Here is a 13,017-nt window from a genome sequence, read left to right as displayed (position 1 = left end):
TTATTCAATGTAAAGTTTTTAATGAATACGTTATATATATTAATATATATGATATTGTCATTTGTCTGTAGTTTTTCAAATAATCTCTGATCTGAGTTCTTGTGTCCTAACAATAAACAAGGGACAACTCATTATATCTGTTCTTATTCTGTTTAAACTTTCACAACTGAAGTTGTCTGTGCATGCATAGCAGAAAGGTGAGGAATGGGAACAATGCGGACATTTTTTTATGAGTCCTGCCTGAGCTAGGTCAGAACTGGGGGTGAAGGCAGTGCCTTATGTGACTTCATGTAACTGTGGGCAGTAGAGATCCTTTGAGTTGGGTTCAGTGCTGTTCAGTTCTTAATCACAGACAACTGCATTTTTTAATGACATATGTTGCTGCCTAACATAGGTATGTGTACATTGCTATCTTTCATAATGTACTAATACATGTATTTCTGTTCTGCTGTTTCAGGAAGCTGAAGCACTGGCAAAGCAACAAGCGTGAATTTCAACTGCCTTAATGTTCTGTAAAGGGAATTTCCACAGCTTTTTATAAAATAGTAAAACTGTCTCTGCTTCAAGAAATATAGATGTGATTTCTAACAATTGATTGGTGCTTGCAGCATTCACCATACATAACACAAATTTGAACACAGGATGAAAATGTGAACATAAAGGTAGAAAGCATGGGTGTACTATTACGAAGTTATAAGCATAGGAAACTGAAGCAATTGGACACGAATGGCTTTCACATAGTTTAAATTGTCTTGGCAATTTGTCCATTTTGTGTAAACTTCAAGAAGCTATCTTAATACAGATGTGGTTATACCCAGGAATCCAACTATTTAAAATATAGGGGAAAAAAAGCAACTATCTAAAACCTTGTCAGATACAGCTTTAGTGCCTGTGTTGCCTCAAAAACATTACAGAAATACACAGCTTTTCAGTGTCTTTAAATTCTGGTTTCAGATGAAATTGTAGGTGGTGGTGTGTATTATAACCATTGTAGTCTCTGTTGAAAGTTATGTTCTTTTGTAGAATGGATATTTAAGATTTGTAACACACTGTACAGATGACAAAAAAAAAAAGTCGTGTTTCTCATTTAAGTGATTTGTGAGGGCTCTTTTGACAAAGAAAAAGAGATGTGGGCGCTGGACAGCCTTTTCGTTGGCAAGTTCATCACACAGCTGCCTAAGCATGACTTGGTTACACGTTTATGCGCGAGATTCAGTGCACTTCAAAGAAATACATGCTGATTCCCAGGCAATGTTGCAATTAAGCCAAAATGGCCAGAAGTGGCATTTCCTTACCTGTGTAAGGGTGAACGCCTTTAATGTATTTCTCTACAAAAATACCAGTTCACACTGCTTATAGTGTTAGGCATCTTAATGCATGTTCAAGTAGTCATTAGATTCATATAGTATTTTTTCAAATGAGTAAAGTTAAATGTTGGAATAGCAAGAATTATTGCAATTATCCAAGATTTTTTTAAGGTTTAAAAGCTTATTTCCATTGCTATTGCCATATCATCAAGCTATTACAGGAATTGTGAACCCATTAAAGTGTCTTGTATTGGTGAATTTACCACGTGCAATATTAACCTGTCTGTTCTCCCAGTGCTCATGAGATAGCCTGAATTTCTTGGCCATGTTCTGCAAAAATGCAGATAATTACAAGTGCCCTGAAGGATAAGAAGCAGGTTTTAAAAATGTGTGAGTAATTTAAAATGCATTATGCACCACATAATGTACTTATCCCCTCAAAGCATCAAAATACAGAAAGGTAATTAGTCCTTGCTATAGTCAGAGGATCATTCTAATAGCTCTGCATACACATATTTTGAGTTTCTTTGCTTTATGAAGAAACAGGTGGTACAGTTCAGCGAAAGGCTGCGGTGTATCATGCGATGCGGTTATTTCCCATTTATGCTTTGAAATGTATGCAGAGCTTTTCAGAGACCTGACAAAATGGTTTACAGTTCATAGTTTTAAAGTCTCCAATTAGGAACAGGATAGAAGTAACAACTCCGGCTTACAAAGACGGTTTAAAGTGCAGTAATTAAATACTTCCCTCCCTGACGTCTCTTTGGGGCTTTTGTTCATTCACTGAAACCAATGATTTTGTCAACATCTGTTAAAACAGAAATGCAGCTACTTGCTGTGTTTGGAGAGCAGCTCTGCTTCTGCAGAGTTCATGTTGAAACTTCCAGAGATGCCAGAGGGTGCAGGACCTAGCATGGAGCCAAGTTAGGCACATACACATTTATTTCACCCCTCATCTTTTCTGATTTGGGAGCCAGCAAGTTGGCTTAAAGCTTGCGCTTAAAAATGCAAGCACGCTGTCAAATTACACACAGGTAGATTAATGTTGCTTTACCTTCAAAATTTACACACGCATTTGTGCTTTTTTTTTATTAACAAGCTTTATCAGTAATTACTGAATTTCTGTGAAATTTATTTTTAAGATCTTTTGAGTGTGGAAGTACTGTTGTAAGTTTAGTGTCTTATTCTTGTTCACTGTAATTTCATCTTTCAAAATGGAGGTGATTTTTCTTTCTTCATATTTGTGTAATCTTTTTCTATGTCTAAACTGAAGGCCAAGTTTTTGAGAAAGTATTTCAGAATACTAAGAGAAGCCTTGCGAAGAAAGTGGAATTTGACACGCAAGTCAGTATCCTCATTCCGATTTCCTGTGTTTCCTGTGTAAGGAAAGTAAGTTTTGTGAATTACAGTCATTATTTGGAAGAAGCTGTAATTGAAAGTCACTGCTGAATTCTGTCAGTTCAGTGACCCAGAACGTTCTGAAATGAGGTCAGTCTGTTTCTGATGGTCGAGAGAATTACCAGGTTAAGAAAGCGAACTCACTCTCCTGGTCTGGTCCCCCATCCTTGCCATATGGTAGCATTCAAACTGTATCAGCATTCCTAAGAAAGCTCTGTTGAGACAGACTGAATTACTTCTTTGTCCGGGGAACAAGGCAGCAACACAAAGTGAAAAATACCTAAAATATCTTTGTTGTGGGACTGTGTGACAATGTTGATGCAGACATCTTGTTTGAATTTGGCAGTGCTAGCAACGTGTTGCCTCTATGCTACTTTTCTAGTTCACATACCTGAGTTAATGATGGACACAAGAACTGAATTTGTTCGTTTCTCATTTTGTTTTCCTTTGTAGATGGCAGGCAATCAGGACTTAACCTGTATTACTAACCATTCCTGTATCATTCCAATAAAACCGTTTTAGAATGCTTTCTCACACTATTGACTTTTTTGCATGCTTTATTTATGGTTTGAAGTGAACTGTAAGGTTAAAGAAGCGGAGTTTCCAAATGAAAATGCAAGATTTTGAAGTGCAGCATCTAAACAACACAAAGTCACATATCCATTGCTGCTGCATGTTGAATCTGCTGGATCTCTCACCCTTTGCAGCTAATGGGTTTTAATTACTTGGGATGCACCTACATGAAGTGAAATGTTTCCCACTCTTTGCCTAAGGCAGTTCCCAATTGAAAGCAGGCCGGGCAATCAACTTCACCCCGTGCCTGTAAAGCTTGCCAAACATTCCCAGTGGCTTTTTTGAGATGTGTAATTCATTAGCTTTGTGCCGATTGCAAGGGGTTCTTCCCAGCGGTGGTATGACGCTACGCTTTGGTTCTAGGAGAAAACCAGTGCCGGTAACACAGTTACACTTCTGTCGGGGAAACAAACCCTGTGTGCGCACACAGTGTTTCCCCAACTTGCTGTTTCAGGTTACAACTGCAATCAGTGCAGTTCCTACGGATTAACGTGGGCTTTTACCCGTTTCTCGCTATTCTCGACCCGCATCGCATGGAAGATGCTGTGCTCTGACGCTACCATTCGGTACCACGAGCTGCACTACGCGCCTCACTCGCGGTCCCAATCCCATGCCCACCTTCCCGCGCCGCCGGCGCGCCGCTCACAGCGGAATGGCGGCGCCGACGGCAGCGCCGCCCCGTTCCTCCCAGCGGTCGCTTCGTGCCGTTGCCACGGAGACCAGCCGCCACTCAGCGAACGTGGCGGGCCCGCCCCGGCATTCCGAATGGACGTCGCCTTTGTCAATCGGCTCTCCGCCCCGCCTTCCGCCTCTTTCAGGCTGCCGGCGAGGAGGGGAATGGCGGCGGTGCGTTTGAGGGGTGCCGCGGTCGGGTGGTTCTGGTCGTTACGGCTCTCAGTGCCGTCCTTCTTCGCGCCTCCGCGCGTTGCAATCCGGCCCCAGAGGCGCGTGCCCCGGGTGAGGGAGCTTCTGTCCCGAGTTCACCAGCGCACAGCAGCAGCGCCCCCTGGCTGCAGCGCGGCGGCCGCGCTGGGGACAAAGCGGCGCCCCAGGCGTGGCACCGCCGCTCTGCGTCCGGGCTGGGAGGAGCAGCGCGGCCTGTGAGATATTAATACTTCCTAGTAAGAAAAAAAAAGAGCGTACTTAGCCGCTTGTTTGCAGCTGTGTGCTGTGACAGGAGATGGAAGACGCAGGGAGCGGGCAGGCAGGGCGTGCGGCGGCAGGGAGCTGGAGCGAAAAACCGCGTTCGGGGTATGTGGAGATGTGCAGAAAGGAGCTTGGAAATGGGCAGGCAGTGGGGCTGCTGGAAGGAGGCACTGCTGGTTCCAAGGGAAATGAGCGGTTGAAGTGGCTGTGCCTGGAAAAAAAAAATATGTATCAACTCCTACTTCATGTTTGTATGCACAGAAGGTGTGCGTTTTGACCTGAAATTAAGGGCTTTGTTTACCTGCTGCTATGGTTATTGTTTATGTAGGCAGGTTGCTCTGAAAGCAATGCCCTCAATTTATTTCCATGGAAACTACAACAGATGCAAAGAGCACAGTGACACTGGTAGAGCAAATTCTCGGCTACAAAACGCTGTTTTTCAACACAGTCACCACCATCAGCTGTGTATTTTCACCTGTAATGAACAAGAGCCTGCGTGCCATGCTCGTACAAATTGCACCAATGGAGGTGAGCCAGTGCTGCTGTCACTGCTGCTGAAATGTAGCACCTGCTGCCTCGCTGGGCCACATCCGCTGTTGGAATCCAGGAATGTTCATTGGGTGTCAATGAATGTCAGTAGGTGCCATTTGCTGCATGGAGGAATTAAATTCCACCCCTTGGCTTCAAATGCCCTTCCATGTCAGACGCCGTTCTGTCAGTCTGCCCCTCTGCTGCTGTCTGTCACGCGGCAACAGAATCTCATGGGATATTGGAAGGAAGGCTCAGCCCCCACTGCCGTCCCACCAGCATCTGCCTGTGACACTGTGGGCTGACATCAAAGCTTAGTAAGCACTACTTTCAGAGCAGCCCTTGTAATGTTGTAATTGTGTAATCTTATTTTTCCATGTGTGAATGAGACAAAATTTCATCTTCCTGTAATCATTGTAGTTCAGATCTAGCCTTGGGATTATGACACGCTCATCTTGTTGACTCTGATTCTCCTGACTGCAATCTGCATTCAACTTCCAAAGCAGCTTTTGTTCTGTCTTGTTCTTATTTTGTGTTTGCAAATACAAGGTTTTTCTAATGTAAGGTGATCTGATGGGTAAAGATACAGATTTCCAGCCCCAGGGTAGAACTGAAATGAAGGATGACTTATTTTAATCACTCCTGACTAATTTAGCTAACTTCAATTCTTTCTCTCCCCCTCTCCCTTGTTTTGGTGTTTTGTTGAAGTTGCTTCACAAAGTTGTCAATTTCTTTCCACCAGGAAGAGTCTGCAAGGCTGTAAATTTAGCTGTTTGTTCCAAAAAAAGAAATGGTATAAATAACTAAACTTACACAGAAGTGGTCCTTGGAATTCAGTTTCGTTTTTGAACAGCCTGGTGACATACAGACTGAGCTTTTAGTAATCCTTGTTGATTTTAAGTGGCGCATTTTGGTACTTCCTATCTGGTCAGCACTGTACCTCAGTCAGAAACATCTCAGTTCATGTTTGTAACGTCCTCTTTCAGATTTGCTGCCATTCCTTACTCAAAGACTGCACACTTTTTCCAGTGGGATCGCTTCTGTTTTATAGGAAAACAAAATGGGGAACTGAATCACATGTATTCCAGTTATTGCTCAGACAGCAGTGAAGAAAAAGTATGGGAGACTGTTCCCTTAGAGCAGCTGTAGTCGGGGACTTACTGGCTATGTTACAATCCAGCTTTCTAACTCTGCTGGAATTGGTAAGTCTGAGCTTGTTGTACTCTTATATTTTCATTCACCCTCCTCTGCCCCCCCCCCCCCCCCCCCCCACTATGGTTTGTTCCAGAATGCAGGCACTATTTATTTAAAAGAGAATGTAATTTTTCTACAATGACCACATTTTAGCTTTTATATTAGCACTGTAAGCATTTTCAAAGCAATACAGCAACATTTGCAACCATTGATGTTCAACAAGCTTTAGATTGCTGAGTGCCCTTGTCTCTTGAAAACAATACTTAAGTTTCCTAAGTCCCTTAAGAGCTTAAGAAAATGTTGTCAACAGTAGGTGAATTGAAAAGCAATGATAAATAATCATAAAATGTACCCGATTTTTTCTGAGACCTATCAGCTAACTTGATTATTTCTGTGCATTTTGTAAATCTGTAAAACCTTTAAGCCCGACTTGGATTTTTATTTCCTTCCAGTGTCAGCTCTTGAGCGCATAGAAATTGTCTTCCAATGGAAAAAGTTGTTTTGTAACTGATGATAATGATGTAGCCATCAAATGAAATCGCTTTGCAGGTATTTATGTGAATCCTTACCCACTAACAACTCGTGAGTATCATCTCTCTCAGCTAGCCACAATGCAGAAGAGATACCTAGGTACAGAAGTGTGTTACTAGAGGTGAACAACCTAGCGAATGCCCTTCCTATATCTCCCCACCTGAGTATAGATTAGATCCTTAGAAAAACAGTTTGCTTTTTATTAAAATAAATATTCTAGAGAAAAAGCAAAATCACAATCTGACTTTATAAAATATACATTGTTCATTTTATATTGTAATTAATATTTTCCAAATGAGCTTCAAGTACTTTTCTCATCTTTCTTTCACTCATAGAACTACATGGAGTTCTGGTGATTAGACTGTTACTCACACTTGTCATCATGTTGGCAGAAGGCATCTTAACTAGGCTCATATATAAAGATATCTGTCATCAAGATAAGCCTCACAAATCTCATGCAGCCAGAAAGGATAAAGAGGGAATCTGGAGAGAGAAACTTGTAGACAACCCAAAAATTAAAGGATCTGATGATGGACTTGAGAATCTGGACAAGATCTCTGCTGAAAGTAACAAAATGGAAAACAAGAATGGTCTTCAACAGAGATCTGCAGCAGATCCTGCAAAGAATCAGACGGCAGCAGTTGGGAGAACCGTGTCACGAGCTTTGTGTGTCCCCGAAAGAGAACAAAGTAATGAACAGGCGGATTTGTGTCGATCCTGGTCTTGCAACAGCTTTTATCAGAACTACCCTGACTTACATATTGGGGGAGACCACGTGGGAGACCATACCTGTGATTCAGGTTGTGTTTTGGACCATGTGTGTGATGACCTTTCTGACGGCCCCGTTATACTGTCTGTAGATATTCCTCTTGGTCAGTCTCCCCTGTGTGAGCATCCTGAAAAGCCAGGTGTAAATTTCCTGTCTGGAGACGAAGCTGGAGAAATGAGCATGATGTTCTATGAGGAGCCTCTTTCAAACTCTCAGCTCAACGACTATATGGAAGCAAAAGTGGCGGAGCTCTATAAGCAGCTTTTTGAAGAAATCTTGACCAGGTGTGGTTCTGTAAGAAACCTCCTCACTTGCAGCTTAGTAAGAAGTAATGTGGATCAGATAAGCTCTCAGATATCCCAGGAGCAGAACATAGAAACATCAAAAGCCAGAGAAGTGCTCTTACAGTCTTTAGCTTTGTTTAGTTTGCGCAACACTACCAATAGAAGTAGCTCTGAGTTCAGTACTCCAAATTTGCAAATATCAAACCCAGCAGGTGTGAAAAAATGCTGCAGGACGTGGCTTGCATCGTGTCTGAACTGCTCAGCTGAAGAGATGAATACAGGTCACTTACCAATGTTTCATTCTAAGGATTAGATTGGAAAATGAAAGCATGTGGACACCACAGACTTAATGGCTTAAGCCATACTTTGTCTACGATGATCATTAGCAGAGTAAAAACGTAAAGGTCACTGTTCTCTTTTTTCTCATGCAGAATTTGAAATGCATTCATCTCTAAAATTCTATTTGATTTCCCTGTAAAAATGTGTATGACCTCCTTGTAAGACTCTGTCTGTATGAGTAATGTACTCATGTTTCATTGGATTTACTCCTGCAAAAGTATTCAGTCAAGGCAGAAGTGCTGCTAAAACTTTTATCTGAGAGACTGATCCACCTATCTCTACGTAAGAGTCCTTGCTGGACTTTGGATTGTGCTGTAGAGCTGAAGCTCAAGTTTTGGGTATTCAAGTACAAATTTTGTTCTGCAAAGCTTGATCGCAGTGGCTGGGAAAAGATTTCTTTGGTTTGAAAATCTTGTCAGCAGATGGAGATGCTCAGGACTGAATTATTTCGTGTCTGGAATCATACACAGGAAATGTATCAACATGAAACATCAATCAAGACACTCATTGCATATGTATGTTGATACTGCATAGATAGAGTGTGTCACAAAACATCTAGGTGAGGTAGCTGATCAAGAATTTAAAAATATTTTCTGTAAAAATGTTTTAAATAAATTTTACTTCTTTGATGAAATCCTCTCAGCTTTCCTTTGGTGTATTACATATTCAGTTTGTATTTTTGGTAAGTGGACTCTGTATTTCTTTGAAAATGAAGCTCATGCAACCTCAGCAAGCTAACACTACTGCAGCATTCCTGGAAATCTTCCTTCATTTTCATTTGGAAATGTAAATGTACTTCGTGATATGAAAATGTCATTACTTAGCATTCAAACCTATTTTCTTCTTCTTTTTTTTGTTTTGTTTCTTCTTGGCAAGCATTTCAACTGAAAATTAATCACTGTCTCACCATTATGAAATGTTATATTAATGAGACTAATAATTTATTTTCTTCTAGTAAGGAAAGCTCTTCACATGCACTGTTTGACACACCTACAGTTCTGGGTTTGCAATCATGAAATCCAATTCCGAAATATACCAACAAACTATATTTATGGAACTACAAGCTTCCAAAACATCTGCTGATGTACTCATCAAGTCACTTCATCCGGGTCACAGAGGCACTCAGTGCATCAATATGGGATGAGTTACACAGCAGAGCTTCTCAGTGAACTTCTATCGAACATCTGATGTAATCCAAAACCAAGGTTGTTTTTGAGACGTCTCTTAAACTCTGATGCAAAATATGCATTTTTAAAATCTCTGTCAACCCTTCAGGAGAATATGAAAGATCTTGTGATCTCTAGGTAATAATACATCAAATGCAAACGTATTTGTGTTTGTAAATCAAGGCCCTTGACATCTGATCATTCCTTTGAAGAGATCAAAGTTGGTGTTTCTTTTTTTTTTAATCCAGCATCTTCAGTTCTTGTGCTTTTTTAATATCAAGTGCTGGATTTTATAATGAAAATACCACTGAGCATGAAAGAATACCCCAGAACACCGAGAAGATCTGAATTCACAAGGGATTAACCTTGGGGCTCTTGAATTCAAGTAATTTAGCTTCATTAGTTGCCTTTTTTTTTTGTGTGTGTGTGATAGAAACTGTGTGTTAGGGCTTAGAGTTAAAACTGTACCTGTTTTGGCCTATACAGGGAAAGAAATCTGAAGGAGAAAAAAAGTACACTGAACCCTTCCTGAGCTCTAAGTCTGCAACGATTGCAGTTTCATGGCATGGGGCTTTTTGTAGGGGTAGCACGGAGACATCAGTGTGGGCACTCATTGTATGTAATGTCACTCAGTCTGCTAAACGTAGCAGCATATGTTACGGAAAGGGAACTACAAAACTTTCATGTAACCAAGATTTTAACCCTTTCTAAAACCTTTCAATCTCTTTTAGGATTGGTGGAACTTGAGTAAAGTGATTTTTTGTACGTAAGAGCTAACACACATTCACACATTCAGATGCAAGCACATGGATATAACAATATAACAATATAACAATAGTTTATGCACATTCAAATTTGAGACCAAACCTCAAAGCTCCCAAATGAAACCAACCAAACAGCTGGCAGACAAGGCTGCTATGTTAGATCTTCTGAGTGAGCATCAAGCCAATTCAGAATCAGGGGGGTGAATACCCCTGCTTGTGAGGTGTTTGGGGCTTGCAATTATAGAAAGACAGGCAATATGCTTCTCTTGAACTGCCCTGATCACTGGGCATTCATTTTCCTAAGCTGCCTTTGAAAATAAATCCAATTTCTGCTCTTTGCATCCAGTCTTGAATGCCTAACTTTTAGTCTTCTGTGGTTTTTTTGCAGGCAGTCTTCAATGTGAGGTAGGCTTTTCCATGGTAGTGGTGGGCGTGGGGTGTAGGGTGGATATTTTGAGTGTATAAGGAGAAACTGATGTCATTTGGGGACCAACAGGATTGAGAAGGTTTTGCTCTTGTAGGAAAAGCAATCTGGGTGACCCAAGTAAGCACCCTTCTCTCCAGATGAAAATGACAAGCAAAGACAATCTCTACAGAGCACGTGGCAAGTAATTAAATACAATTAAACTCATACATGAGAAGACCTGAAGTGAACCTCCTTTGCCTGATCAAAAATTCCCATTGACGTTAGTAGTGTGAGAAGTCATAGTGAAGCTGGTTCCTGTTTTCTAACAGGATGACACAGAAGTCACTTGGCTTTTAGTGTGCCTTGCCCTGATCCCACATGTCTCATTAATCACCTTTGCTCACATGCAAGTCAGAAGTCCAGTGGAAGAGGCCAAAGGACTTCATTAAATTCTGGAGGAGTCCAGAATGGGCAGCATTGAAGTGTTCCTTGGTAGAGGTGCAGAGAAAAAGTTAACTGAAGGTGAGGTGAAAAAATTTCAGGTGGGTTTGCAATTAACTGTGGAAAAAAGTGCTCTATGGCTTTTGTGCTGCCCTGGCTTCATCTTTAATTCTCCCTGGGACATATTTATAGTTCAGTCCAACCTCCTGAAAGAAGTTAATTGCACAAGGTTCTTCCTCAGGATGTATAGAAGTCAGAGTTTAAAGCTGAGGTCCAGGCCCTTGTGTTCTCTGTTCTTCCTCCCAGCCCTGAGGAATGCATTAGAGCAAAGCTGTGCTTCTCTCCTCCCAGCCTCAAGATGGGGACTCTGCATCTTCAGCTCACTGCAGCTCAGCACCAACAGCAGCACGGCAAGAGCTGCACTGTTGTGAACTGCTGCATCAGGACAGGCCTTGCTGGCCCCGCTCCTCTTGTCATTGAGCAATGGAGTGGTGGAAGGGAATATGGCAATGGATGTTCTGCATTTGGCAGAACCCAGCCTTACCACAAAGCTCCATCGATCCCAAACCATGTCAGGGCTGTTTTCAGAGCTCTTTTTTGAGTCACTTTTCTGTGTGGACAATTTTAGCTATAACGTAAATGTTAGAATGAAAACACAACACAGCGAGCCATGTTGTGAGAAAAGCTTGTTATCTGTAGCTTTGATTAGAATTACAGTCCTTACTGTAAGCTGATGGAGGCAACAAGTGTGTCAGATTATTGTGGCAGCAGCTATGCTGAAACCAGCCCTGCTGTGGGTGCAGATGAAGCTGCTGTAAAGGAAATACATGACATTTTGCAGGCATACTTTCGAGTTTTCTTTTTCAAACAGAAAAAATATGAGATTATTTGGTTTTTAGAATTTAAATAAACGCAGAATGTAGAGGATGGAAAAGCAAAATGCATTTTCATGTATCTACTCCTATAGGAAACTTGCAGGTAAATGTGCATTTAACATACATTACCATGGAGTAGGTTTTGTTACTAATGTTATACAATTCTGCCCATGGAAAAGTATTGTCTGGGTAGTTTTCCTGATATTTCTTACTCAGATTTAATAAAAAATGCAAATAATGTCTCAGAATTGTGACTTACTTAAGAAGAGATCCCTGCACTGTTGCAGAATACATTTTAGGAAAAAAATCATGTAATTTCTAAAAAGATGAGACAAACTTACAGTTCACTTAGATACCATTCTTAGTTCCATTTTATTTTAAGTGATATATTTTAATTCACTGCATGTTCAATTTATTTATTTTTTTAAACAAAGATATTGAATCACATTGTAGATTTAAACGAGTAAATCTCCATCAGCTGTGCTGGAGCTCTGCCTGTTTTCACTAACAGGAAAAATGGCTCCATGAACTCCAATTACACAGGAAAATCACTTACAAGGTGTGCTTTTCCAGACTGCTGGAGGACAGCAGATGGATTTCATTACCAATGAAAGCAGTGCCTTATTTTACAGGTCACACACATGGGGCCACATTCTGACTGGCAGCTCTGTCTATGTGTGTGCTAGAAAATCTGAACTGGAAGGAGAAATTGTGGCAGGGAATTTGCAGCTTTCATTTCCAGTTCTCATTCAGCATTCCTGCAGAGAAGTGTTCATTGACTGCTACAACCCTGAAGGTCTGGTTTTTTATTTTGCACGTTGCTCCTGTTCTACCTACAAGCTTCTAAAACATAGGCATTTGATGTAACTTTTTTTTTTTTTTTTTTTTTTTTTTTTTTTTATTTTTTTTTAATCAGAAGAACTCACTGCTGAATTCCTGCCGTATCTCCATGGGGTTAATTGTTAACTTATTTGTAACCACCCCAGCCCCCTATGGGGTACCACTCTGGTGCGTGCTGCCTGCGGGCCTTGTGGGGATGTTAGAGAATTGGGTATTGCCCTTTGGATCCCAGCAGCTCAGCAGCCCTCCTTCCCAATGCCCTCCCCCTGGCACGTTGTTCCACATATGGGCTGTAGGTATTGCCCCTCTTGTAAAAAAACTCTGCCCTCTTTTGTCAACCGTGTCTATCAGGACAGTATTTTATTTTCCTTATGCTGGTCACACGGTGCTCCAAGCACCAGCTTTGCTGTGAATGTGAGTCTTTTTCCACTGAAGTTCTTTGCTTTGCTTAGCCAC

The 13,017-nt window shown here is 41.2% G+C and overlaps 2 protein-coding genes across 8 annotated transcripts in view; both read left to right on the top strand.

Moving 5' to 3' along the window:
* SH3BGRL (SH3 domain binding glutamate rich protein like) overlaps window positions 1-3,241 on the top strand; it is a 30,301-nt gene extending 27,060 nt beyond the window's left edge. Inside the window, exon 4 of the mRNA XM_042825107.1 lies at window positions 458-3,241. Coding sequence (XP_042681041.1) covers window positions 458-490 — 33 coding nt within the window. The 3' untranslated portion in view covers window positions 491-3,241. The remainder of the gene's footprint in view (window positions 1-457) is intronic.
* Window positions 3,242-4,089: 848 nt separating this feature from the next.
* On the top strand, window positions 4,090-8,703 carry LOC122163683 (TLR adapter interacting with SLC15A4 on the lysosome-like). 7 transcript variants are annotated; one of them, XM_042825086.1, is made up of 4 exons: window positions 4,090-4,124; window positions 5,939-6,154; window positions 6,599-6,695; window positions 7,013-8,703. In XM_042825086.1, the coding sequence occupies exon 4, from the start codon at window positions 7,060-7,062 to the stop codon at window positions 8,041-8,043; it is 984 nt and encodes a 327-aa protein (XP_042681020.1). In that variant the 5' UTR covers window positions 4,090-4,124; window positions 5,939-6,154; window positions 6,599-6,695; window positions 7,013-7,059; the 3' UTR covers window positions 8,044-8,703. The 7 variants fall into 7 exon arrangements, with proteins under 7 accessions (XP_042681020.1, XP_042681024.1, XP_042681023.1 ...); XM_042825090.1 differs by having other exon boundaries at window positions 4,100-4,124; window positions 6,004-6,154; XM_042825089.1 differs by lacking the exon at window positions 4,090-4,124 and adding an exon at window positions 4,376-4,529 and having other exon boundaries at window positions 6,004-6,154.
* The last annotated feature ends 4,314 nt before the right edge of the window (window positions 8,704-13,017 follow it).

This window comes from Centrocercus urophasianus, unplaced genomic scaffold (genome assembly GCF_019232065.1).
Source record: "Centrocercus urophasianus isolate 14NV4802_14NV808 unplaced genomic scaffold, USGS_Curo_1.0 seq_24, whole genome shotgun sequence".
Classification (NCBI taxonomy): domain Eukaryota; kingdom Metazoa; phylum Chordata; class Aves; order Galliformes; family Phasianidae; genus Centrocercus; species Centrocercus urophasianus.
Note: the sequence above shows the minus strand (reverse complement) of the source record. Positions and strands in the feature narration are given on the sequence as shown.